The sequence below is a fragment of the Anguilla rostrata genome, chromosome 1 (genome assembly GCF_018555375.3).
Source record: "Anguilla rostrata isolate EN2019 chromosome 1, ASM1855537v3, whole genome shotgun sequence".
Taxonomy (NCBI): domain Eukaryota; kingdom Metazoa; phylum Chordata; class Actinopteri; order Anguilliformes; family Anguillidae; genus Anguilla; species Anguilla rostrata.
The window spans coordinates 69,062,613-69,087,133 of record NC_057933.1 but is presented as its reverse complement, the minus strand read 5'-3'; the positions used below and the strand labels follow the sequence as shown (position 1 = coordinate 69,087,133).

General features: G+C 46.1%; 2 protein-coding genes across 3 annotated transcripts in view; both read left to right on the top strand.

Annotated features, from left to right (window-relative positions):
• The window catches only part of atp8b2 (ATPase phospholipid transporting 8B2), a 49,045-nt gene extending 37,700 nt beyond the window's left edge, over nucleotides 1-11,345 (top strand). For both annotated transcript variants that reach the window (XM_064353685.1, XM_064353676.1), the window contains 9 exons: nucleotides 555-816; nucleotides 1,730-1,913; nucleotides 3,305-3,528; nucleotides 3,697-3,780; nucleotides 3,947-4,192; nucleotides 5,357-5,495; nucleotides 5,681-5,811; nucleotides 6,462-6,929; nucleotides 8,966-11,345. In XM_064353685.1, coding sequence (XP_064209755.1) covers nucleotides 555-816; nucleotides 1,730-1,913; nucleotides 3,305-3,528; nucleotides 3,697-3,780; nucleotides 3,947-4,192; nucleotides 5,357-5,495; nucleotides 5,681-5,811; nucleotides 6,462-6,929; nucleotides 8,966-9,064 — 1,837 coding nt within the window. In that variant the 3' untranslated portion in view covers nucleotides 9,065-11,345. The remainder of the gene's footprint in view (nucleotides 1-554; nucleotides 817-1,729; nucleotides 1,914-3,304; nucleotides 3,529-3,696; nucleotides 3,781-3,946; nucleotides 4,193-5,356; nucleotides 5,496-5,680; nucleotides 5,812-6,461; nucleotides 6,930-8,965) is intronic.
• Nucleotides 11,346-12,045: 700 nt separating this feature from the next.
• il6r (interleukin 6 receptor) lies at nucleotides 12,046-22,964 on the top strand. The gene is made up of 10 exons (XM_064353698.1): nucleotides 12,046-12,873; nucleotides 14,057-14,605; nucleotides 16,053-16,176; nucleotides 16,522-16,697; nucleotides 17,270-17,433; nucleotides 18,181-18,328; nucleotides 19,795-19,841; nucleotides 20,002-20,071; nucleotides 20,637-20,739; nucleotides 21,927-22,964. The coding sequence occupies exons 1-10, from the start codon at nucleotides 12,777-12,779 to the stop codon at nucleotides 22,135-22,137; spliced, it is 1,689 nt and encodes a 562-aa protein (XP_064209768.1). The 5' UTR covers nucleotides 12,046-12,776; the 3' UTR covers nucleotides 22,138-22,964.
• Nucleotides 22,965-24,521: the final 1,557 nt, after the last annotated feature.

The following is a 24,521-nucleotide window of genomic DNA, read 5'->3' as shown; positions in this document are numbered from 1 at the left end:
GGTGTGGTGCTTCAGGTACAGAACGCACACGCTCGCTTAGCGGCAGTGTCATTGATGGTCCGTCTCCTCTTACCTTCCCCAGCAAGGAGTTTGTGTTTATTTCCTGTTTTAGCAGTGCAGCTGAAACTGCAGTCTGGGAGCTGCAGTCTTGACCTTGCTGCCATAGTAACCTCCTCTGTTGATTACTAAATAATGGCTTCTGTTGTTTTTGATAATTTCCATACTCCGAGCATAGAGATCATAAACACATATCATTTGCCCAGCTTAAATTTGATCTCGCTTAAGTTTTCTCTGCAATCTGATATTGATTTTTTAAATGCATTTTCACTAAAACAATAATAATGTGCAGCAAAACTGCAACGTGACTCCAGAAATAGAGTCCGTGTTGAGTCGATATACGGCAATCACGTACAGTCATTTCTGTCATCAGTGAGATCACTTACAGTTGATGTGAAGTTTAAGGGGTAAAGCAGTTGTAAACTGTGTGACTTTGCATCTGGTAGAAACTACCAGAACTGATTTTTTTTTTCTCTTCTGTTTAATATTCCCTTCAGGAGGGCAAGGGAACGAATGATGGAGTCTGCACGCTCCCGGGACGGAGGGAAGGAGATGGAGGGATGGGCAGAGAGTTGCTTGCTGGGTAACGGATTTGGAGGAGGAGGAGGAGGAGGGGGAGTAGGCGGTGGAGGAGAAGGTGCAGACTGGCGACAGCAGGTGGAGGGCAAGGAGGACCCCATCCCTCCACCTCACCCCCCCTCCACCCTGCTGGACTCCATCTCTGGAGAGTTCGCCCTGGTCATCAGCGGACACAGCCTGGTGAGAAAACAGAGAGAGTGATCAGGAGCCTGAGGGAAAGGGCCAGAGACATGGAGGGTTCATTCCCATCGCTTATCTTCACTCCTTGCATCTCTTCCGTGTGTCCTTTCCTCGCTCCTCAGCTCCGCCCACTGGAGGACGCGAGGAAGAGGTGCAGGGATGAGCTGAGAGGACGGAGGAATCGAGGCAGCGTGCGTTAGGCGAATGGAACGTCCTCGCTCAGTCAAGCGTTAGTTTGAAGCCACGTCAGTTACGCGCGTGGCAAACGTAGAGAGGCGGATCATTTATACGTCACGCGTTCGGGGGGAAAAAAAAGCTGCACTTGTGTATCCGTACTGGAGCGTTCTCCAGGAGCCTCCTCGCTTCTCTCTCCTCCGAGCAGCACTTAACAGATCGGAATCTCCTTAAAGATGGCAGGCCCTTGATTGATTTCCGGGTCATGCGAAGACCGAGATTATGGATAAAGTTAGATGAATGAACCTGGAGAAATGGAGAGAGTGTTAGGCTCCTGTGGATTCTCCACCCAGGTGACGGGCAGGGCAGGTAATAAAAGAGACGCGGGCAGAGGGCAGAGTCGCTGACGTGATAGCGCCCAACCTGAGAGCTCGAGGAGCCGTGACTCACCATGGAGAGCCCGGAACTATTCAGCCACTTCAGACCAAGCGCTGCTCGGGCAGAATAACTTCACCCCTCTCTGACGGTGTATGACCTGTACGTCCTCGCTCTCTACAGCATTGTGTACACATCCGTCTCTCCCTGTGCTAGATAGAGTGAGCTGTGTGTCTAGAGATGGAGAGAGTGTAAGTGAGCACAAACGGAGGTATGGAGACACGGAGAGACAGCGCAGGAGAAGAGCACAACCAGCCTTTTAAAAAAAAATCCTTTTTAAAGCCTCTCCCCCTTCTCCTCCCAGGCTCACGCCCTGGAGGCGGACATGGAGCAGGAGTTCCTGGACACGGCGTGCGCCTGCAAGGCGGTGATCTGCTGCCGGGTCACGCCGCTGCAGAAGGCCCTGGTGGTGGAGCTGGTGAAGAAGCACAAGAAGGCGGTGACGCTGGCCATCGGCGACGGCGCCAACGACGTCAGCATGATCAAGAGTGAGCACCCCCCCCCGCCCCCCCCCCCCCCCCCCCCGGGACACCCCAGGACCCGGAAACGCCAGCGCAAGCCCGCCCGTGTTTGTGCCAGGCTGGGTGGGGGGGGGGGGAGGGGGCCCAGAGGAGAAAAGGGAGAGCGGGGACGTGTGCCTATGAGAGATGAAGGGAGGTCAAGAGGAGGAAAAAATGACTCGCTGTGAGGCATGGTTTTATTTTAGAGACCTAAAAGTGCAAGACCCAGCGCCATCACAGTGGAAAGCCCCATCAAATGCAGAAGTTCTCACTTGTGCGTGCATGTGCTTGCGTGCCTATTTGTGTATATAGGTAATTGTGGGCTGCATTGCTCAATCGAGTGTGTCAATAACTTCTGGCCAGTGGGGGGGTAGTCTATCATGTATTGGGTTTGGCAACAGCACCCCCCCCCCCACCCCCACCCCCAACTCCCACCTTCAGTTCTTCTCACAAAACTTTGTGGCCCTGAAAAGTTCCCATGTCCTCTAAATGTCACAATCCCTATGTACCTTCTCCTTGACTCCCCCTGACAACAAGAAAAAGAGAAGCTGGGCATCTTTTAGAACGCTTAAGAACACACCGAGGTTTCACTTCCTGCTCTGGCTTGAAACTACTTCTTTTTTTGTGTTTCTCAAGATGTTTGTTCCGAGACTGCAGCCCTGAGATTGCATGTCCACACCTAGCAATGATTTTCACAATTTTTCTTCACTATATTTTTGGCAGAAGGAAGTGAATATGGTGCATTCCATGTGTTCTCTTTTTTTCTTTTTCCTAATAATAGTAATAGTAATAATAATAATAATAATAATAAACATTTTGTGCCTTTCATGCAGTGCCTGAAAGGGTTGTACCAGTTGGCACAATGTTATAGCACAGTGATTAGGTAATTGGAGCATGGCAATAAAACACAGTAATAAAAGCAGGACATAAAACGGATGAAATAACACTTAAACGATACGAGAAACTATTTTAGTGACAAACGCGAATGAAAGGAGGGCTGTATAAAAAGCTGTGGTTAGAAAAAGATGCTTCTGCTTTTGCCTCTGAAACCCTATTTAAATGTATTTTGAGGTGCCTAATTATTGAGCAGATTGGCAGGCTTATATTTTACAGAAGTACTCTGGGATCAGAATCTGTGCTAATCTGCATGCTGTGTCCTGGGGGTTTCTCCCCACTGCAAGAAGCAGAATTGAAACATACTATGCAGTTCTACAGAAGAGGGGAATGGGAATATGCTCAGTGCATGAGGAATTAAGATTATGCAGAAATTAATATAGCCCCCCATTAATCTCCCCCTTAGTCTCTCTCTGCATCACCAGAAGCTGTTATACATGTAAGAACTCTAATTCTTGCCTATCCCTTCTTCTCCGCTCTTACAGGTGCCCACATTGGAGTGGGCATCAGCGGGCAGGAGGGCATCCAGGCGGTGCTGGCGTCGGACTACTCCTTCTCGCAGTTCCGCTTCCTGCAGCGCCTCCTGCTGGTGCACGGCCGCTGGTCCTACCTGCGCATGTGCCGCTTCCTCTGCTACTTCTTCTACAAGAACTTTGCCTTCACCATGGTGCACTTCTGGTTTGGCTTCTTCTGCGGCTTCTCCGCCCAGGTGAGGGGGCGGGGCTGGGCGGGCAGCACGGGTGGTAGGCCGAGCCCAGTGCTGAAGGCTTCATACTCCAGACTGCTCATGCAACAGCAGAGGGGAGCCCTGAATTGCTGCAGCTTCAAATCAAGCACTGTTCAGCACAATAACCTTACCCCCTTCTGCGTTCTCTAGACGGTGTATGACCAGTACTTCATCACGCTCTACAACATTGTGTACACATCTCTCCCTGTGCTGGCCATGGGGATTTTTGACCAGGTGAGTCATCCTCCTAAAGCCTGTGTAACCTAAATTGGGCTTCTCCCTGTCTTTTTGTCCCCACAAACGTGCACACATCCCCTCACTGTTTGGTTTTTCTGCAGTCTATCCCTCGCTAACCCTCCCTCCATATGTGTGCCCCCCCCCCCAATCCCCCCAATCCCAGGACGTCCCAGAACAGCGCAGCCTGGAGTACCCCAAGCTGTACGAGCCCGGGCAGCTCAACCTGCTCTTCAACAAGCGGGAGTTCTTCATCTGCATCGCGCAGGGCATCTACACCTCCGTGGTGCTCTTCTTCGTCCCCTACGGCGTGCTGTCCCAGGCGGCCCGCCACGACGGCATCCCCCTCGCCGACTACCAGACCTTCGCCGTTACCGTGGCCACCTCCCTGGTCATCGTGGTCAGTGTGCAGGTGAGGCCCGCTTCCTGTGCGCTCTCTGTCCTGTGCTGTACGTGGTGTTTACTGTATGTGTCTATGTGGCACTAGAGCAGTGGTTCCCAACCCAGTGCCTGGAGATCTAGCATCTGATAGGTTTTCATTCCGACCCTAATTTGGCGCACCTGACTCTACTCATTAGCAGCTCAACAAGATCTCTAGCTGTTGAATGGGGTGTGCTTTGTTAGGGTTGGGGTAAAAACTTACAGGATGGTAGACCTTCAGGAACAGGGTTGAAAACCAATGTGCTAGAAAATTGAATAGCGTATTTTTGGACGGTGTCTATAGAGTACAACATGTTTTACTCCGTTGTTTCCTGTGGACATGAGGGGGTTAAATAGTGTATTTTTGGGTGGTGTGTGTACAGTATACTTGTTTTAGCTCTGTTGTTTCTTTTGGACATGAGTGCCTGTATGTGGCTCAGTCTGTGATCCTCCTATCCTCCTATTTCCAGGGAGAGAAGTCTCATGGGTTTTTCCCTTGACTTCAGCTATCAATAATTTAACTGCAAATGATATATGGATGTATTGATCCATCCATTGGAGGAAATGATCAATTCCTGAATCACTCTGGCTGTTAGCTGTCCCAAGGCACTTCTTAGGAGAGGAGGGGTGTTAGTCCTGGGGTCCAGGTCAAAATCCCACAAGAACTTGCTCTCTACGTCTGCGCCCCTTGAACACCCCCCTACATCTCATCATAAAACCCCTGCAATCCCTTGCATTCCCTACCCTCTTTAATTCCCCAGGTCGTGGCTGCGAACGAGAGCTGCTCTCTCAGTCGATCTACCTGGTGAAATAAAGTAAAGTGAACGTGGTTATAAGTAGACTCAGCACAGGGCCTTTATTGAAGGAGCCCTTAAACACGCAGGGCTCTGAAGAGGGGAATCTGCTCACCCTCGGTGGCCATCACAGGCTCTGATTCAGCCTGCTGGAGTCTGCTTCCAGGGCTGGAGGAAGGGAAAGCAGCTCTGCATTTCTGCTGTGTCAGGGCTGGGGATTGTGCGTGTGCAATTTACTGTTCTGCAAATGGTGTGTCATGTGTAGTGTATGGTGTATTGTATCAGATTAAATATACAGTGAGTGTAAAGTATCATATTCTTGGCTTTTATGCCCTTTCTCTTGTGTGTGTGTGTGTGTGTAGATTTCCCTGGACACTGGCTACTGGACAGCGATTAACCATTTCTTTGTGTGGGGCTCCCTGGGTGCCTACTTCACCATTTTGTTCACCATGCACAGCAACATCCTCTTCAGTATCTTTCCCAATCAGTTCTGCTTTGCCGGTGAGTCACTGCTCTGTCCAAGCCCTGGGCGAACCAGAGTCACTCTGGAGCCTGAATTAACAGCTCTGCACTGCAGTTAACAGCTCAAAACCGTAACTGACCTGTAAACTTTACTGTGTTTCATTGGACACATGTTGTGTTGTGGCAGAGGTGTATCTGATTGGCTGCTCTGTTTCTGCCCACAGGAAGTGCCCAGAACACCCTGGGGCAGCCGGTGGTGTGGCTGACCATTGCTCTGGCCACTGTGGTGTGCATTGTGCCTGTCCTGGCCTTCCGCTTTCTGAAACTGGACCTCAAGCCCCAGCTTTCTGATACGGTGAGGGGAGGGGAGGGGAGGGGAGGGGATGGGATGAAGGAGGGCGTAAGAATGTCACCCTGCTGTCTTCCAGTCTGTCAGTGTCAATAACACAATGTTAGCATGATGTTCCTTTGCTTCATTGATGATTAACCAAATATATCGAAACTCTAAACTCATCGCTCTCCGTGTCCAACAAATATTGACTCAAGCGAGTGTTGTCATTCTCATCCCACCAGGGCTAGTTCTAATATGTACATTTCGCATGTGGCTGCTTCTGTCTTGCTCATGCCTGCTTGCTTACAAGCTCTGTGTGTCTGTTTTTATGTGCTTTTAATGTTGTACTGTGGTTTTTAGTCTGGTCTGCATGTTATTAATGTGTTAACATCAGCCTGCCCAGGGACAACAGATGGAAATTAGCGATCTGGCTAAATCTGGCACATTTACATCACATAATAGTGATGTTAATCAATGTGTATTGTCCCTGTCAAATAATTAAATAAAATAAATAAACAAATACACTGAAGAACTGCTCTCCCTCAAGCTCAGATGGATTTATTATCTTGTCCAAGGGCATCACAGCACCAGAACGCTGCATTTAAATTCTCATCGGAAATAAGGGAAAAATGCAAAGTTCACCTTGATAACGCGTCTTTTTCTCACCCGTTCAGGTGCGGTACACCCAGCTGGTCCGTCAGAAGAAGCGGAAGCCCGGCGGTCGTGGCGGGCGTGGCGCCAGCGGGGGTGCGGGTGGGCTGGGAGGCGGGGCTCTGGGCCGGCTGGGGCGGGCGGGGTCCCGGCGCTCGGGGTACGCCTTCGCCCACCAGGAGGGCTTCGGGGAGCTGATCACCTCAGGGAAGAACATGCGCCTCAGCTCCCTGGCGCTCGCCACCTTCGCCTCGCGCCACAGCGCCAGCTGGATCGACACGCTGCGCAAGAAGAAGCAGCCGCAGCCCCCCGGGGGGGGCGAGAGCAGCCCCGCCTACACCCCCGCCCCCGCCGCCCCCCTCTCCACCTCCTCCTCGCTGCTGGGGCCCCAGGAGGAGGCCGCCTGCAGCAGCGCCGTCACCCCCACCCTGGCCCGCAGCCCTGGGGCGGACTCCGCTGGGGGCTGGCCCATCAGCCTGGGGGCCGTACAGGTGAGGCCTCGGCTCGTCAGCACCGCACCCGGCTCTCCGTCTGCGCCACGTGCCCTAACGTGGGCACTGACTGCAGGCTCGGGGTGAAGCCAAAAGGGGGGGGGGGGCACATGCACAGAGGGGGGAAAAACTGATGCTGCCATCACGTCATAGATCTCTGTGCAATTCCTCCCCAGCCTGGTTGCGTAAAACTCAGTCCGACTCTAGTGATAAGTGACGACATGGGCAAATGAAAGTATGCAGTTCATTGCAGACCATAATGTGGCAACTTGGGCTGAAGCGAAAAATGTTCTGTTGCACAAGACTCAATTAGCGATTTCACTAGCGCCCAGATGCTAACACTTGACTAACAGAAGTTCGACGTGGACGTTTTGAATCATGGGTAAGAATCAAGTTAAGACAGGTCCGCTGGGCGTCATGGTGGATGGTCTGAAGGCCCTTTCTCTTCTCATTACATTATTACATTACCTTTATTTGGCAGACACTTTTATCCAAAGCAATGTACAAAAAGTGCATTTCATGGTCATAGACAACTACTAAACACAGGTTCAATAAGATACAATACTTATTTTGTACAGCTATTTCTAGCCAAGAACACAGCTTAGTTCACACTATTCTGACCTAACCTCTGCAAAGCCAACTAGGCAGAAGAATAAGCTACCGTATTAGGACAAATACAAATTACCAAAAAGTGCTGGGATGGGGCAACATGTAACAAGTGTCGTAAAAGGGGGGGGGGGTGGATTTAGAGTGAAATATACAGCGTGGTGGTAGTTAGTCTAGGTATAGTCTGAAGAGATGAGTCTTCAGGCCACGGCGGAAGATGGGTAGTGAGGGGGAGGTTCGGAGAGGGACGGGGAGTTCGTTCCACCACTGGGGAGCTAGGGTGGAGAAGCTCTGTGATCCCTTTGGTCGGGTGGGAGGGGTTACAAGGCGCCCTGCTGCCGCAGAGCGGAGTGGTCGAGCAGGCACATAGGATCGAATCATGTCCTGCAAGTAGATGGGGGCTGTCCTGTTGGCTGCAGTGTAGGCAAGGGTCAGGGCTTTGAACCGGATCCTGGCAGCGACCGGTAGCCAGTGGAGTGATCGCAGCAGAGGAGTGACGTGGGAGAATTTGGGAAGGTTGTAGATGAGTCGGGCAGCGGCATTCTGTATCATCTGTAGTGGCTGTATGGCACAAGCTGGCAGGCTTGTAAGGAGAGAGTTGCAGTAATCAAGGCAAGAGGTCACTGTAGCCTGGACGAGTAGCTGGGTAGAGTGCGTCGTCAGGTATGGTCGAATCCTTCTGATGTTGTACAAAAGGAATCTGCAGGACCGTGATGTTGCCTTGATGTGCTCCTTGAGGTCCAGTTGGTCATCCAGGACCACCCCCAAGCTCTTGGCTGAGTGAGAGGTAGTCACTGTGGTGCCATCAACCGTGATTGAGAGCTCACGTAGTAAGGAGGTCTTGAATGGGAAGAAGAGCAGCTCAGTTTTGTTGAGGTTGAGCTTCAGGTGATGGCTGGCCATCCAGGTGGAGATGTCAGCCAGGCAGGAAGATATCTTATCGACCTGTGTGGCCGAGGGGGGGAAAGAAAAGAAGAGTTGCGTGTCATCTGCATAACAATGATAGGAGAAGCCATGTGAATTAATAACTGAACCAAGAAATTTGATGTATAAGGAGAACAGCAGAGGACCCAGTACAGATCCCTGCGGTACTCCCGTAACAAGGGGATGAGAAGCAGAGGCAGACCCCTTCTAGGTGACCTGGTAGGACCTATCTGCAAGATAGGAAGCGAACCAAGACAGGGCAGAGGAGTATTTTATGGTTGACCGTGTCGATAGCTGCAGACAGGTCAAGAAGGATCAGGACAGAGGAGAGGCGTGAGGCTATTGCAGTGGCAAGTGCCTCCGTCACAGCCAGGAGCGCAGTCTCTGTTGAGTGCCCGGATCGGAAGCCAGACTGGTGAGGGTCTAGCAGGTGGTTCTGATGGAGAAAAGAGGTTAGTTGTTTCAGAACTGCTTGTTCAAGGGTTTTGGTTTTCTCGTCCCCCCAGGAGGCGCTGCTTGGGTGGCGAGGGGTGGGGGCACGCATCAGCGGCGCCAGCAGCCCGGGCCCCCCCCCAATCGCTGAGGAGAGCTCCCTCGCCGAGTGAGCAGCAAGCAGGAAGACCCACCGGATGACTGTGCCGGGCGTGGCACCAATGCCGCGCCCTCTCTGAGATTAGCGGGACTGCCCCCCCCCCCCCCCCAGTCTGTGCCTGGGCATGTCAGGCAAAGGTACCGCCATGATGCCACTGCTGAGTGTCCCAGAGACTCAATGGGAATTCCTGACACCCAGGTGACTCCTGACTTTCCTTCTCTCCTCTGTTCCCTCCCATGAAGGGGGGGGGGGCATCCAAGCAACATACACCTTTCTTTCTGAAGAAATGCTCTCTAAAGGAGATGACAACAAAAGTTGTTTCCGTTCCGACACAAAGGATTTTTTCATACGATTCAGATATGAGACAGAACTGTTACGCTCATTAATTTAAAAAAGTTTAAAAATGCAATGCAGTGTAGGTGTGACAGCAGTGTGATTCAGTTTTGATTGTAAACATAGGCTTCAATCTGTAGATACATGTTTGTCATCCCACCCATGAATTCACTCTGAAGGGATGGACAGAAGCCAGGAAGGACAGGAAATGGAGAGAGAAATGAGAGGGAATCTTGGGGAATATTATTATAGACCTTTATCAGATTAATCACAGATAAGGGGCTGTTCTGGTTCTGAATATATATCCAAATTGTTGTACACATGGTGACACCTTTATCAAGGTGTACTTACCGTATGTCAAGTGTTACCCTTGAAACCATTGATGAATCGGCATTGGGATCTCACATTGAGATCTAGGCTTTGGGAGCGAGAGCGTTCTACAATCTGCCTCTCCCCAGCAACCAGTCCGTGTGTCTCTGCTTCACTGCACTGATTCTTTGAACAGTTGCCTCCCATCACACTTTGGCAGTTTCCTGTTTCTCTCCTGCTCTCCTTCCCCTTATGTCTCTCTCTCTATCGCTCTCTCTCTCTCCCTCCCTCAAGGGTTTGTTTTCCTTACAAACTCTTAAAAAAGCCTCGTGTCAGTGAACTTTAAGGTCTCGGCTTATTTGGGGCAGCTGATGTTTCCAAAGAAACGGTCAGTCAGTCACCATCAGTTTCTGGATGCTGCTGCTCTCCCACTCCTGAAGTGTATCCCACCAACTTGGTGTGTGCTTCACTTGGCACATCTGTACGAACCCAAAACTCAACTTTTCTTAATCTCTTTCAAAAAGTAAACACAACAACTTACATTGATTCAAAAACAATATCATATGAAAGCTATTATTTTCTCATTAATTTAATGTAGCCTGTGTGAGGGCGGCCACGTTATATCAACAAGAGTTGAAGAATTGTTAGTCGTTGGCTACTGAGCGGACTCTGAAGCCTCATGTTTGGACTGCCAGGACAACATGGAATTGTACAAGTGAGCATTCAGAAGCTGTGTACACAATAGTTCTCAGTGAGAACGCCACATTCACCTTACTGGACACTGCAGGATTTAGCACTCAGTCTTACCCCTCAAACCCTCCTTTTCTGCACCATATTGGTGCTCTTGCCCACGGTGAGCTACCCCTGGCAGATGCAGGTCGAACTGGGCTGTGCCTGGAGGCACACCACTGCACAGGATTAGGCGAAATACTCACAGATAGCCTTGGGCTCCGCTGTACTGGACCAAGAAAACAAGACCCCTCTCTAGGTCATGCTGGCCTGGACTTTTTTTATTTTAAAAAAGGAGCTCTCTCAGATCGGTGTGGCCCATCTGATTAAGAACTGAAATGGAGACTTGTGGAGATATTACAGGACTGCACTCATTAGCTCTTCAATAGCCTGCATCTTCAGGTTCTCACAGTGTTTGCACTGCGTCCTGGAGTCACAAATCACAATGGTCCTGCCTTGGACTGGTCTGTAGTTTCTCAGTTGGGACAGACCAACAGACCTCGATATGAATGCTGACATCTCGCTAACTGTATTTGGGATGTACCGTTTTTGGGGTTTGTCATATTTGTTGAGAGAAAACAGTATTACAGAGAACGTACCAGAGCTTTGACTCACCCCCACATAAGAAGTGCTTATTCTTCTCAATATTTGTGCGTACTGTTGCTTCTCTCATTGTTTTCCCCAGAGGAAGACATCTGGCAATAAAATGGAAGCTGTGACAGGGTTTTGTTCACGCACAAGAGGGTGGGTCAAAGTTTGGATGTTCAGAACATGTTTGAGTTTTTGGGCCGTTTTCAAATGTATCCAATATATCAGGCCTTGTAACTCTTGTTAAGACTGTTGGGTCTTAGTGCTCAAGCTGAATGGAAAGGTTGAAGGGTGGTCAATAAATAATTCAGTGTCCCTCTGTTGAGGGAAACGTACCCATTTGAGTCATGGAATTTATTCATTTTCATGTATCTTTTGTTTTGGGTGTGTGCTGTTTTGATTTGTCTTCATTGATTGGGAAAGGACTTTAGTTAGATATGACTAAAACTGCGAAGAGAAGGCTGCGGTCAGTCGGACTAACCTGAGAGTGGGGGAAAACTAAGTAATTTGTACCACAGAGACAAAAATAAAAAATGCTAATTGTATATAGCCATTACATGTGTTCAGTGAGGAAATGTTGCCATTGTCTGTAGGAGGTCCTGTTGTTTTGAGAATTCCAAGAAAAACTTTTACTTGATGTACATACTTTTTAAAGATATTATATTGTGACAACTGTCATGAGCCTACTGAGGAGCGCTAAGCATCAGTTAACAGTGGCAACTAAATTCTGCATTAAACGTTGCGCAGGACCTGTAGGGCATAACGTAAATAAGAGTATTTTCATTTTAAGCAGTTGTTTATTTGTTAATTTTGCATTACATAAGTGACGCGATTGGCAACATAACGGTCAAGGGGAAAATGATTGAACCATACAATATTAGATCGGTTTAGCAGCTCTTTGACGTGTGAACATGAACAATCTGTTCAACCTGCTTGCTGAATTCTCACTTACACTCAAAAATGTGAAAAACAACTAATCACGTGTCATTTTTAAACACACCTACATGTCTTGTTAAGGACAACACGTTCTGTTACTTTCAACAGTCGCTGTTAAAGTTTCCATTCATAACACATAAATTGTGTGATGGATATTGACGCATCCTTTTTGACAATGTATTGTCCTACTTTCATCTAATGCACGTAGGCTTACTGTATTATTGTGTATTTTGCTCTGATTTGTGATTTCTATAGGCTAGTGATGTAATTGCATTGTTGTGGTTTGCCGTTGCGCTTATGGCTACTTGTTTTTTTTAATTTGAGTTTAGCATATACAAATAATTTTCAAAAGGATTGGGTAAAGTCATACCGCACTTGTCTTAATAATTCTAGGTTTCGCAAGACCGGGTTTCTAGACCAACAGCAGCCTATATACGTATGTCTGTGGAGAGAAATGGGAAGGCAACAGTGACAAGTCTTCCTTTTGCGGCTCTGTCATCCTCTGGATTTCAAACCACAGAAGTGTGAACACGTATTTCTTTCTCATCCTCTCTGGGTCCAGTACTAATTTGAGAAGGAACGCTGTGACAGGTTAACGGTTAACCTAAAGGAGATATCAAGTTTGTCGCTACAGAGGTTTTTGTAGTAACCCATATCGGTTACTACACAGTAGTTTCAACCGATATCTGCTTCTGCTTGATTAGTTTTTACAACATAATAGCCTACATATTTTTATATTGCATAATACTAGAAAAAAGCGTCGTTGTTTTCTGAACTGGTGCTGCATACTTAGTCAATTTCTTTAGAGGTATGAGAGAGACATCACAGCGATGAAAATGCGTATTTGGACTACATTTCATCTCATTTTGGGTGTTTTGATCGAGATCCAGGTCCAATGTTTTCAAGAAGGAATATGCCGTCAAAAAGGTTTGTCTTTTTGTTGTTGCTGTTGTTGTTAGTTTGATTAACAATTTATTATTGTTTACTTTGTATTAATTCGTTTAAGCTGTTCAGTAGGCTTATTATTTACCCATTTGCTTATTTTCATTAGTAGTATTTCGAAAGCATTTATCCATTATAACGTAGGTTATGACAATATTAATTTATTGTATTCATGAACTTATGACCTTAACAATTAAGATTAGCCTACTCATTGGCTTCAGATGTGTTTTAACGTCTTGTTTTCATTAAGCATATTGCACATCTCAACTACAGTTAAATGTTCTGTTGACAAATTATTACTGGAACCGGTCACTTGTGTCGCAAAGTGACTTACAAAATGTAGGCCTACCCTCAGCTTCGAAAACGAAGTATTTAAATTATAGGCTGTTCCCGTTTCCACATGAAACCCAACATACAATATCAAACGCTTCATCAGCATGGCTAGTAAATGCGATTTTTTAAGATTGTCGTTTTTTTTTTTTCAAGGGAAGATTTAAAAAAATGTGCCATAAGTGGTATTAATGTGTTCTTGCCCACATAAAGGCATCTGATCAGCATATAAACGAAATGGTGACATTTAAAATGGACGCTGTTATTTTCTCACCACTGTCTAATCGGGAAAAAAAGAACATTCCTGAATAGTGATTGCTAATGATAATTTCACTTTGACTAACCCTGAAGAAACTAAATGGGGTCTGTATACATCAGAGTAAATTTAAACTTTGAGCTTTCAACCTTTACGTGTTGAAAGATCAATTTCTGGGACACCAAGTGGCATAGTTTAATAACATTAATTAATTCCTGGAAGTTAAAATGTTCACACAATCTGATGGACAAGATGGGTTGATAAAGGGAGGATGTATGAAACTGTTGGTTGTGTGCACATATTAGAGAATGACAAGAGATGGGAAGAGGAACTGAAACATGCAGTTGCTTAGTTGTGCAATTCAGCTGTGTTTATCAGGGCTGCCCAGTTAACCACAACCACTGTGTCAGCTACTTACATACACACACGCACACACACACACACACACACACACACACACACACACCTCAAAGCCTTTTTGGTACCTATTTGTGATCTTTCTAAATAATATTGACCTCCCCCCCACCCCTCATGAAGCACCATATTTACAGACTGAAGTCCTTTCCATTTGACCCTTTCCAGCTCCTCCACGTGGTGTGCAGGTGCTGGCCCCAGGTACTGAGGTGACCCTGCACTGCAGTGGCCGGATCTCTGTGAACGGTGTGGACATCGCACAGACCGGCGGGGCCTCCACAGGAAGGGCAGAAGGCGATGTCAGAGAAGGGCCGGGCAAGGAAGGAGTCCATGCCAGGCCGGACGGTGGTGTGGAGACCATCCGCGCCAACCGGTCCGAGTTAATGGAGGAACCGGATTTGGCCGGTGGTGCAGGGGACACGGTCAACCTGACCATGGAGGAGAGGGGCGGGGTGGGCACGGGGCTGAACGGGAGCGAGGTGGGTGGGGCGGTGCAAAACGCCAACGCATCTGGCTCAGACGGGGCGTACGCTGGGGCCCCGGGGACAGAGGGGCGGGAGGCCAGGGTGCAGTGGAGGGTGAACGGACGTCTCGGGACGAGGGGAGAGGAAGAAGGGGGCACACTGCGGCTCGCCCCCCTCCGTCTGAGTCACAAGGGAAACTACAGCTGCCACCGAGGGGGGAGAAAGGTTTTTTCCGTTGAGATCGTTGTTGCGGGTGAGTGCATACGTGCTGCACCTACATTACTTGTGCCATTCGTGCACGTTACTCATGCCACATCTATGCATTTACATAGCTTTACTCACACTGCACTCATATACACTGTATGACCAAAAGTATCTGGATGGCCCTTGGTCTGGGGCTGTTTTCATGCTTTGGGCTAGGCCCCTTAGTTCCAGTGATAGCAAGTCTTAATACAATCATACAATCACATTCTAGATGATTCATTGCTTCTCCAACAGTTTGAGTAAGGCCCTTTACCTGTTTCAGCATGACAATGTCCCGGACACACAGCGAGGTGTGGCCAACCTTACTTACTAATGCTCTTCTGGCTGAATGGAAGCAAATCCCAGCAGCAAAGCTCCAACAACTAGTGTAAAGCCTTCCCAGAAAAGTGGAGGTTGTTATAGCAGCAAAGGGTGGACCAACTCCATACTAGTGTGCATAACTTTAGATGAGATGTTGAATGTCAGGTGTCCACATACTTTTGGCCATATATTGTATTATGTACTATATCCAGGCTAGTTGACTTGTTCCACTAAAAAGACTGTCGTGAGGCTGTCATGTAATTAACTGTAACTAGTTCCTCCCCAAATTAATTTTGGACAGATACTGTAAAATAAAATAAGTAAATAAAAGGTTTTAATATTATGAGAGCATATATTGTTATAGCTATATTTACAATGTTTATATATATTTATTGTTACTGCAGTTAAATATATTGGTATTTATTCTCCGACATATGTCATTAAATGTCTCAATGGTTTGGTGTGGGTGGCTGGAGATGGATTTGCCGAAGTACTGCATCTGTGTCATGAAGTTTATGCCGTATTATTAGAAGACTACTAGAACTAAGGGTACTCTACAAATGTAAAATGAAAATGGCAGCTCCTTTTTAGTAAAACTGTTGGTTAGACAAAATATGTTCAAACTATGTAATTGTGTGCATACAAATACATTGGATATATGTACAGTCTGTAAATATAATTTAGTTATATATTTTTTCTAAAGGAACTGTCTGTTCATTTTACATTGCATTTTACTTTTTAAGCAAACCGCCACTTCTTTTCACTCTGTAGCTCACCAGCTTAGCTGTACAGTTACTGCACTGGCGAACTATACAAGTAGCACAGTTACCACAGACAGAAAGCAGGTACCTCATAAAACGAGACTAGCCTGCCAATGGGAACTCTTCCTTCCTGGGGTGACACTGCCAAGGCCAATTATGTGCTGCCCTGTGGGATTCCCAATCGCAGTCTGTTCTGGAGTCTGGAGGAGTCAGGATTCAGAATTATGGGGAGCAAACGGTTTGTTGTATGTAAGTGCATGTACAGTACAGGCCAAAAGTATTGGGCCACCAAACTTTACATAGGGAACAATTCAGTTAATATATGCACATTCATTAAATAAAAAACCCTTTCTCATACCTCTCCCTCTCTTTCAGCCCCTCTAGAGCAGCCCACCCTCTCTTGCTACAGGAGGACACCCACCAGCAAGATCCGCTGTGATTGGACAGCCAATCAATCAGTGACCCCGACCCCACAGTGCTCTCTCATTATGAAGATGGGGTGAGTGTTAGAGACTGGTACCTGGTAGCAAAACAAAAAATCTTCTTTGCAAGTACCCACGTGCTGCAGTACGAAAGCTACTTGTACTAAGATATATGATGTAAGGCAAAAACTCTGGGGATTTTCAAGACTTGGCTTGATACAGTGTTAGGTACTATCTAACCTGTAGGTAATCAGACAACTAATTTAGTTCTAGTAGCCTGTTCTCCTCATTATGTTATGTTATGTATTCTTTGAAGTGCGTATTGGACTCTATCAAGTGTAATTCTACCGTTAAAGAGCCGTGAATATCTTGCCGATTTTGGAAACGATGCGTCTCGTCTGATACCATCTCTCTCACCCCAGGCTGCACGGCGAGCTGACGGAGGAGCAGTGCTCCTTTTCTCCCTCGCGGGCTCGCTGCTGGTGCGTGCTGGAGCGCAGGGATGTGGAAAAGAGCGCTTTCCAGGCAACCCTGTGCCTGACCAGCATTACCGGCAACGTCACGAGTCCCACCATTCAGGTCCATCCGAAGAACATCAGTGAGTATTGCCTTTCTGTCGCCTGCCTGGCTCTCTCTGTCCTCAGGTAGTGTTGTGGTCAGGGCAGTGCTTCTCAGCCTTTGGCCCAAATACACATAACTGTGCAGCCTGATTTACTGACTAATAAAGCCCCCTTTTCGTATTGTTAGTTAAAGGATCAAATAGAAATCAGATGATACTGTGCCAGACGCCATCAGGGTCTTTATTCTCTTTTTGGTTTTGCATTGACAGGAAAATACATGTACTTTATTAGTTTGAGAATTGGCCATTTATAAAAAATGTATTTACGCAAATTCACAGGATGGTAACACTAGCTTATGGGCCCACCTCCAGAGCCCATCTGCTAATGCGACTCGCTTCATTGTCTTCTCTCCGTCTGGCTCTTTCTTCACAAGGTGTCCTGTAGTTCTCTCAGCACCTGTGAATGCACGACTCAGTGTTTGCTTCGCTTTTTTCCCCCACACACTCCCTGCAAATCACCAATATGACTGAGAATCCACTAGTCCTGTGCTATACACCAGTCCTGACGCACCTGGCCGTGGCAGTGATGCAGATCTATCTGACCCCTGCAGTTAAACCGGACCCCCCGGCCAATGTGACGGTGCATGCGCAGGACGGCATGGAGCACAGGCTGAAGGTGACTTGGAAGTACCCGCGCACCTGGAGTTCAGCTTTCTACCGTTTGAAGTTCCACCTGCAGTACTTCCCCATCCAGAACGGGGAGGCGAACGAAATGGTGAGAGATATTTAACAGTACCCCTGTCCTCACAAAACTGCCCCGATATAGAGTGCTGCTGCTCAGCTCAGTCACTACAATTTAATAATGGTAGTTACACCCAGGGACCTGGATGTAAATAACAATATTTTATTTATGTGTAACACATACCTTAATAATGCATTATTATGTCATGTTATTGTATTATTTTATTATTATATCTTTTTATAGATACCTGCAAAATCCTACCAAATGCTTTCCTTATGTCTTTTTTCCTGACCAGGTCACCCTTAATGTCTTAAGCGCTGTTAAGTTTGTGTGTGGGGCTGGGGTGCGTGAGGACGTGTGAGTGGTCAGTTAATTTTATGTGCAAGCTCGTTTTTGACCCAATCAATGGAAAACTGGTTAAAAGTCCACATGCTTCCTCTCTGACATGTACTCTTGCTCTGTCAATACCCATGTCGACAGAATAGGTCAGAATTAAAAAACTGGAAATAGGGGGGAGTACATTCGAGGAAGTCATCGAAGGTACTCCCTTCCCAGTTATTTTTATTGAATTCTCATCTTACCTCAGCCAGTAACACAGTAGAGAGCCTGTGAACAAAGCTTTATTTATTTATTTATTTTTATTTTTTTAAATCTTTTGAATAATATTGAACTTTTTAAAAGTAAAACCATTTGTGCGCAACACAAACATATGCTGCATTGCTCCAGTGGCATTGCCCTGCACCAGACTCTGAAACCCACTCCTGTCTCTGGGACTCGTAGCAGGATGTGCACACCAAGAGAGGGCACCACACCATCAACGACGTCCTGTCACGGACCACCTACCTGCTGCGCGTCAGGGCCAAGGAGGAGTTTGATTTGGGCCAGTGGAGCGACTGGAGCCCCCCTGTGTATGCACACTCATGGACAGGTGAGTCTCACCTCTGCAGGGAACACACACACACACACACGCGCACACACACACACACACGCACACACACGCACAAGAACGTATATACTCCTGTATTAAAATTCATTGTATATCTTAACTAGTGGACTTGCTCTGTTAAACCCTTTTACGAGGACATTTTGTGTTTAATAGTATTTGCAGTCGCATGACGCGTGTTCATGTACACATGCAAATGCGTTGCACACATACACACAGATATAAACGCCTGACTGCATGTGCGGTCACAATCGAGCATGCATGTACTCTCACTTAATGACAAACATACAACACGTGTATGTACACAGCTACATGCAGTCTAGCACAATAAAAGCGGAGCGCAGATCAAGAGCATGTACGGCTCTCAGGGAGTTAATGCAAATAAAAAAGACATAGTGCAGTGCCTAATTTAACACAGCGTGCATTCACTGAACTGTCACACGAGAGAGTAGCATAAAGACACAAAATTAGCCTGGTAGGTACTCAAACTCAAAATGATTGTGTGGCTTTTGTCTTCCTCTCTCTCACTGTGTCATGCTCTATTTGGTTTCTAGATTCTCCTTCTCTCAGAAGGTTAGACCGGTTTTTGATCTTTCTCTCCCGGACTATGTGACCAGTAATTGGCCCATGACATTTTAATACCTGCCCTGTCTGTGTTGTGGGCTTAGCAGCTGTTTCACACCGTGAGGTCTCTGAAAGGCACCCCCCCCCCTCACCTATTCTGTAATCCCTTATCTGTTTTATCACCAAGGCACCTGGTGCCTTGATGACATTTAGTGTGGGGATGGGAAGTGTGTGCTAGGTATAGGGGTCAGGGAGGAGAGGACATGGAGATGTGATGCTGGTGTGGGTCAGATTTTTTATGTGGAAATATAGCACATGTGTGTTTGTGTGTCACTCAAGATTTCCCTTATGCCTCTGGGTAAATGTACCCTATTGTTAGGGTGGAAACACAACTAGGATGTCTCTGAGCCTGGCTGAGAACAATGAGATTTCAGAGTTAAGTGATTTATGCTCCATTGCAGTGTTAAGTGATTGCATTCCATTTCAGAGTTAAGTGATTTGTGTTCCATTTCAGAGTTAAGTGATTTGTGTTCCATTTCAGAGTTAAGTGATTTGTGTTCCATTGCAGTGTTAAGTGATTTCATTCCATTTCATAGCTAAGTGATTTGTGTTCCATTTCAGAGTTAAGTGATTTGTGCTCCATTTCAGTGTTAAGTGATTGCATTCCATTTCAGAGTTAAGTGATTTGTGCTCCATTTCAGTGTTAAGTGATTGCATTCCATTTCAGAGTTAAGTGATTTGTGTTCCATTTCAGAGTTAAGAGATTGCATTCCATTTCAGAGTTAAGTGAATGCGTTTCTTCTCTGATGTGCATGAGAGCCACACAGGCGGGAGTGCGCAGTGGAATATTTGAGTAGTGGAATGACCGCAGCCCTTTTCTCTTTCAGCCCCGGAGCCCAGTGCCTCCAGTGAAGTTCACGTCGGCTCAGAAACTGTAAGTAGGCACTCTGTCTGACCAAATGTGTTGCAGTTTCACACGTTGTCTTGTCAGTGTTCAGCAGAGTAGACAGGAATTTCAGATAACCAATCCCCTCTCTCTCCTCCTTTCCCCCCCTCCCTCCAATACTCTCTCTTTGTGCAAATTTACGTTTTAGAACCCCCTCGACCCCTTTATGACAGGCTCTGGCGATTGGTCTGAGAATGAATTACCACCTGGAGAGTTAGGTAAATGCACTGCCTGACACTGTGCGTGTGTGCGTGTGTGCGTGTGTGCGTGTGTGCGTGTGTGCGTGTGTGCGTGTGTGCGTGTGTGCGTGTGCGTGTGTGCGTGTGTGTGTGTGTGTGCGTGTGCGCATGCTCATGTTCATGCACATCAGAAAGGCTGTAGGCCTGTATAATTGTTGGGCATCTGTGTTTATAAGTGAGCGTATTGTAAATTTTGCAGTCTCCACCACTGAATGGAAAGTAAAATTGTGTTCACTGATATTTTGACAATATTCTGTAGGAAAAATAAATTATTGAATAAATAAATAAATAAATAAAATCAAAAATTTTATAGGAGACCTGTCCTTCTATATATCTTGATGTACCATGCGGATGTACCAAATGGGTGTTATTCACACTATCAGAAATTTAAGGGCAGAATATCACTAGCAAATAAGCAAGAATTAAAATAACTTGAAATAATATACTTTGAGTGTGCTTTAAGAAATGTAATGATTACTGCTGATTAGTGGTTGATGATCAATGTAATTAGAGTTCCTTTCCCACCACTCCTCCTCCTTCCCAGTGTCCCCATCCATACTCCGTCCCACACTGACCTTCCACTTGTCCTGGGTGCTTGCAGCCTGCGTGCTCGTGACATTCATAGGGCTGGCGGTCTACGTCCTCAGGTACATGTCTCCTCTCATTCTCCTGTCCTACATCCAAGGATTCTGTCTGAAGTACACATATTTATTACATTTTTTGAAAATCGCAGGTAAATGTGTTGTCAGTAAACATAACACGCATTGCAAGGTGTAAGACCTAAAGCTGAGGACAATTTCAGCGTGAGCACACTGGATTTGACACATCACAGGAAACTGGAAAGAGCTATTCAAAGTGCCCCAAGGGATAAAAATGTTTATTATATTTTCTTGAAAGTACGATGGCGCGAGTGAGCCTTACAGGTTTGAGCTGCAGACTGAGGGAGCTGGGTTGACATTAGTATTTAAATTGGGGACAGGTGCTACGTGTCTCCACCACAGGACTCTGTGATGATTTCTGAGCCGCCTTGTTGCACGCTGGTGGCTGGTGTTGCCCTATGAGGTCATAACCTCTGACCAGTCTAACTGCGGCAAACAGCCCATCACTGTATCTGGTTTATGTCACTCTGCCCAGCCATTTCTTTGCACTTATTGTGCTTCTGTTGTTTGAGTGGAAGCCATTCATGGTCAGACTAAATAAATCTCCCACACTGGCAGCAGCTCAGCACATTTCTCACAGGAACCGTACACTGTGGTTTCAGCGCTGCTCATGTAGCTGTTGATATTTCTTTGCTGCCTGTCAATTATCACACTGATTTTTGGCAAAGGAAACTTGATAAAAGCAGTCCAGGGATGAGAGAGTATTGGTTGGCTGAGGAGAAAGCATTTCATCGTGCAATGGTGACCCCTACTTGGCAATCCAGTGCCTGCATTTTCATCTGTTGAGCTGCACAGGAAGTGTCTTCTTCCAACTCATGTCTGTGTGAGCCCAGCTTGTTGAACCACTGATAAGTGCCAACTGATGTCACATGCACCGGAAGAGAGCACATGCCAGTTTGCACCCTCTGAATCAACAATGGAGGTTGCAATGATCATTGCACCTCCATGATTGACTGTTACAAATGCAAGGAAGGGGGGCATTACAGATTTCAATGTGGTAAAATCCAATTCTATTGCCTTTAAAATCAAAATGAACAAAACTGACAAACAAAAAGACTGCTGTTTAATTTAAAAAAACACAACAGAATGCATCATACTCTCATTTGTTTAAACAATCTCACCTTTATTCTTTCACTTTCACTTGGTCTCTTCAACTCTTGTCTTTCACTGTCCAGACACAGAAAGCAGTTCATATCTAAACTTCACAAGCTGGTTCGAAGCTCCGCCTCACACACTCCAGCTCCGGCCCCCTCTCAGCTGCCCAGAGAAGAAGGGAGCCCCCTAGTGTCCCCGGGGCCTTCTGCACCTCCCTTACAGCACAAAGAAGACAGGGGTGAGGGCATTCACCTCAACAATATGGGCTACTTCCTGGTACAGACAAATTGAGAAAAGAGAACATCGGAGATGTGTGCAAATTCATTGCTGTAGTCAATACACAGTACTCACACGCTCACGCACACACACGCACACACACCATGCAATCGACTAAAACACTGTGTACTTTTTAAAATTGTACGCACGGCTTGCGCAAACCATTGCATATGTCATGTCTGGGGCGCTTCACAGTGTGCGACTCGAGTAGCCTACCAACACCAAGGTCTCAAATACGGGCTCACCCCAGGGTTGTGTCCTGTCCCCCCTACTTTTTATAATTATCGTTATAATGTGCCCCTTAGGAGAACAAACCGCTACTATAAGTCCTTCATTCCTTCCGCTATCAGGCTACTAAACACCGACAGTAGTCATTTTAAATGACTGTTACATTCTTTTAAACTCGGTTATTTATATGAACTATAACAAAATGTTTTATTTTATTTATTGCTGCTCGTTTCCTTGTATCGACCCATGTATGTTGATCTGTTGCCTCTGACATATAACTACCTTTTCTGTGAGTTTTCGAGCTGCGTGTATGGACTGGGTAAGCTGCAAATGAATTGCCCTTCTTGGGATCAATAAAGTTGTCTGAATCTGAATCTGAATATATATGAGGAAAGAGAACTGAACACACATGAAGTTTGTGTAATGGAATAAGTGCTGTATACCCACGCTAATGTGCAACAGAAAAAGAATGTGCCAGAATCGATTACGTTGTAAATATTTCCTTTGTTTTTTTTTTTGTTTTTGTTTTTGTAAATATATTTTTGTTAAATACATCTATGCATTTTTTTATCATGTCAATAAGTATTTTTAACATAAATGAGTTATGAAAGTTGGCTCATTGGTTGTGGTAGGTCATTGTCAGGCTTTCTGAGACATGGAGTAAAGGGAAGCATTTACATAAGATTTACATAAGAGCAGTTGTAATGGGAACTCAATACAAGCAGATGTAAGCGAGCTGAGGTAGTGTTGGTGGCCTGTCTTTAACTGGGGTACTCGTTGTTAAACCCCACCTTGCATGGGGGGGGCGGGGGAGGGAATGTCAAGGATTTGGATAAGGCAGAAATATTTGCAGACATTAGATGCATAACAATGATTTAATATTATAATTTAATGAGACATGTATCAAGTGTTCCTGAGAGAAGAAATAGTCATCTGAGTACTCTTGATACACCATTTACTATCGGTGAGTTGAGGATAAGTCAGGAGTGACAGCACCAGAAAAGAACAGCGTGTGCTGTACTGCTAGCCCATCTGACTGATGCTGCTTTGGTGAGGTTGTTGGAGATGTATAATAGGATTGGGGTGGAGGGCAAACTGACTGTCTTTAAAGAAGCCATCATTGTTCCCAAAAAGAAACCTGGAAAAGACACAAATCCCTCTAGTTCAACACCTACTGTACCAAATGGAAATGATGGACATGGATAGATTCACATATTTCATATAACAAGACCAGGTTAAAACCTAGTATATGGCTGGACCTAACAGCGTTTCCTGTAGGATTTTTTTCAGCAGTGGGGGTAAGGGTTTTATGGTTCCATGGGTGGTGCGCACGTGCCGCCGGCGTCAGAGTGAATATCACTCCGACGCTGTTGCGGTCCAGCCAAAAATATGTATCACCTTTTTTGTTTTATTATGTTGAGAAAGCTTATAAGTTGTGGAAAGAAGGACTGATGATAAACTGGGATATTGGAGGGAAGGCTTATACTGTAACTGGATTAAGTCATTTTTATTTGGGAGATCAATTCAGGTTTGGGTTGGAAGCACATTCATGTGCAATTAAATGTCATTGAAAATGATGCTCCTCAGGGTAGTGGTATTAGTCCATTTCTATTCTCAATTATAAATTACATATATGATCAAGTAGGATTGGATACTGGCAAATTACTGTTTGCAAATGATGGAGCTCCGGAAAAGAGGAAGGAATACCAAGTTCACTTTTGTCACATTTTATAAAACATAAAATGTTCCAACAATTAAATTTTTATTTACCAGCCTACCCATCCCTCTGCCACCCCAGTTACAAGACATGAAGCGCATAACATCAGCAACACAACGACAACAATACCAACAGCAGCAGCAACAGAGTCAAAGTTCCTGAGATAATGAGCAGTTGTTGACATGCGAATGTCTTGGGGGAAGTGATGTGCTTACGTGGAGTTCTGGTTCAAGTATTTCGATACCGCAGGAGGGAGGACAGGCTATCAACAGTTGTGTTATTTAGCACAACTCGTTTTTTCAACAAACTTAATTTTCACACCGATATAAGGTCGTGACGATGTTTCAACAGTTGGTGGCGGTAATACTGAGGAGTATTGAGGAGTACTGAGGAGTATTACCGTCAAGAAGAAAAAAAGATGATGCAAGCCGATGTAGTTGTATCATTAGAAAAA

Excerpts from the sequence above, each read along its gene's own strand:
- il6r (XM_064353698.1), top strand. The coding sequence starts at position 12,777 with ATGAAAATGCGTATTTGGACTACATTTCATCTCATTTTGGGTGTTTTG. Across the intron at positions 16,177-16,521 it reads TCTCTCATTATGAAGATGGG|GCTGCACGGCGAGCTGACGG; the intron begins GTGAGTGTTAGA and ends CTCTCACCCCAG. Across the intron at positions 19,842-20,001 it reads TTCACGTCGGCTCAGAAACT|AACCCCCTCGACCCCTTTAT; the intron begins GTAAGTAGGCAC and ends TTTACGTTTTAG.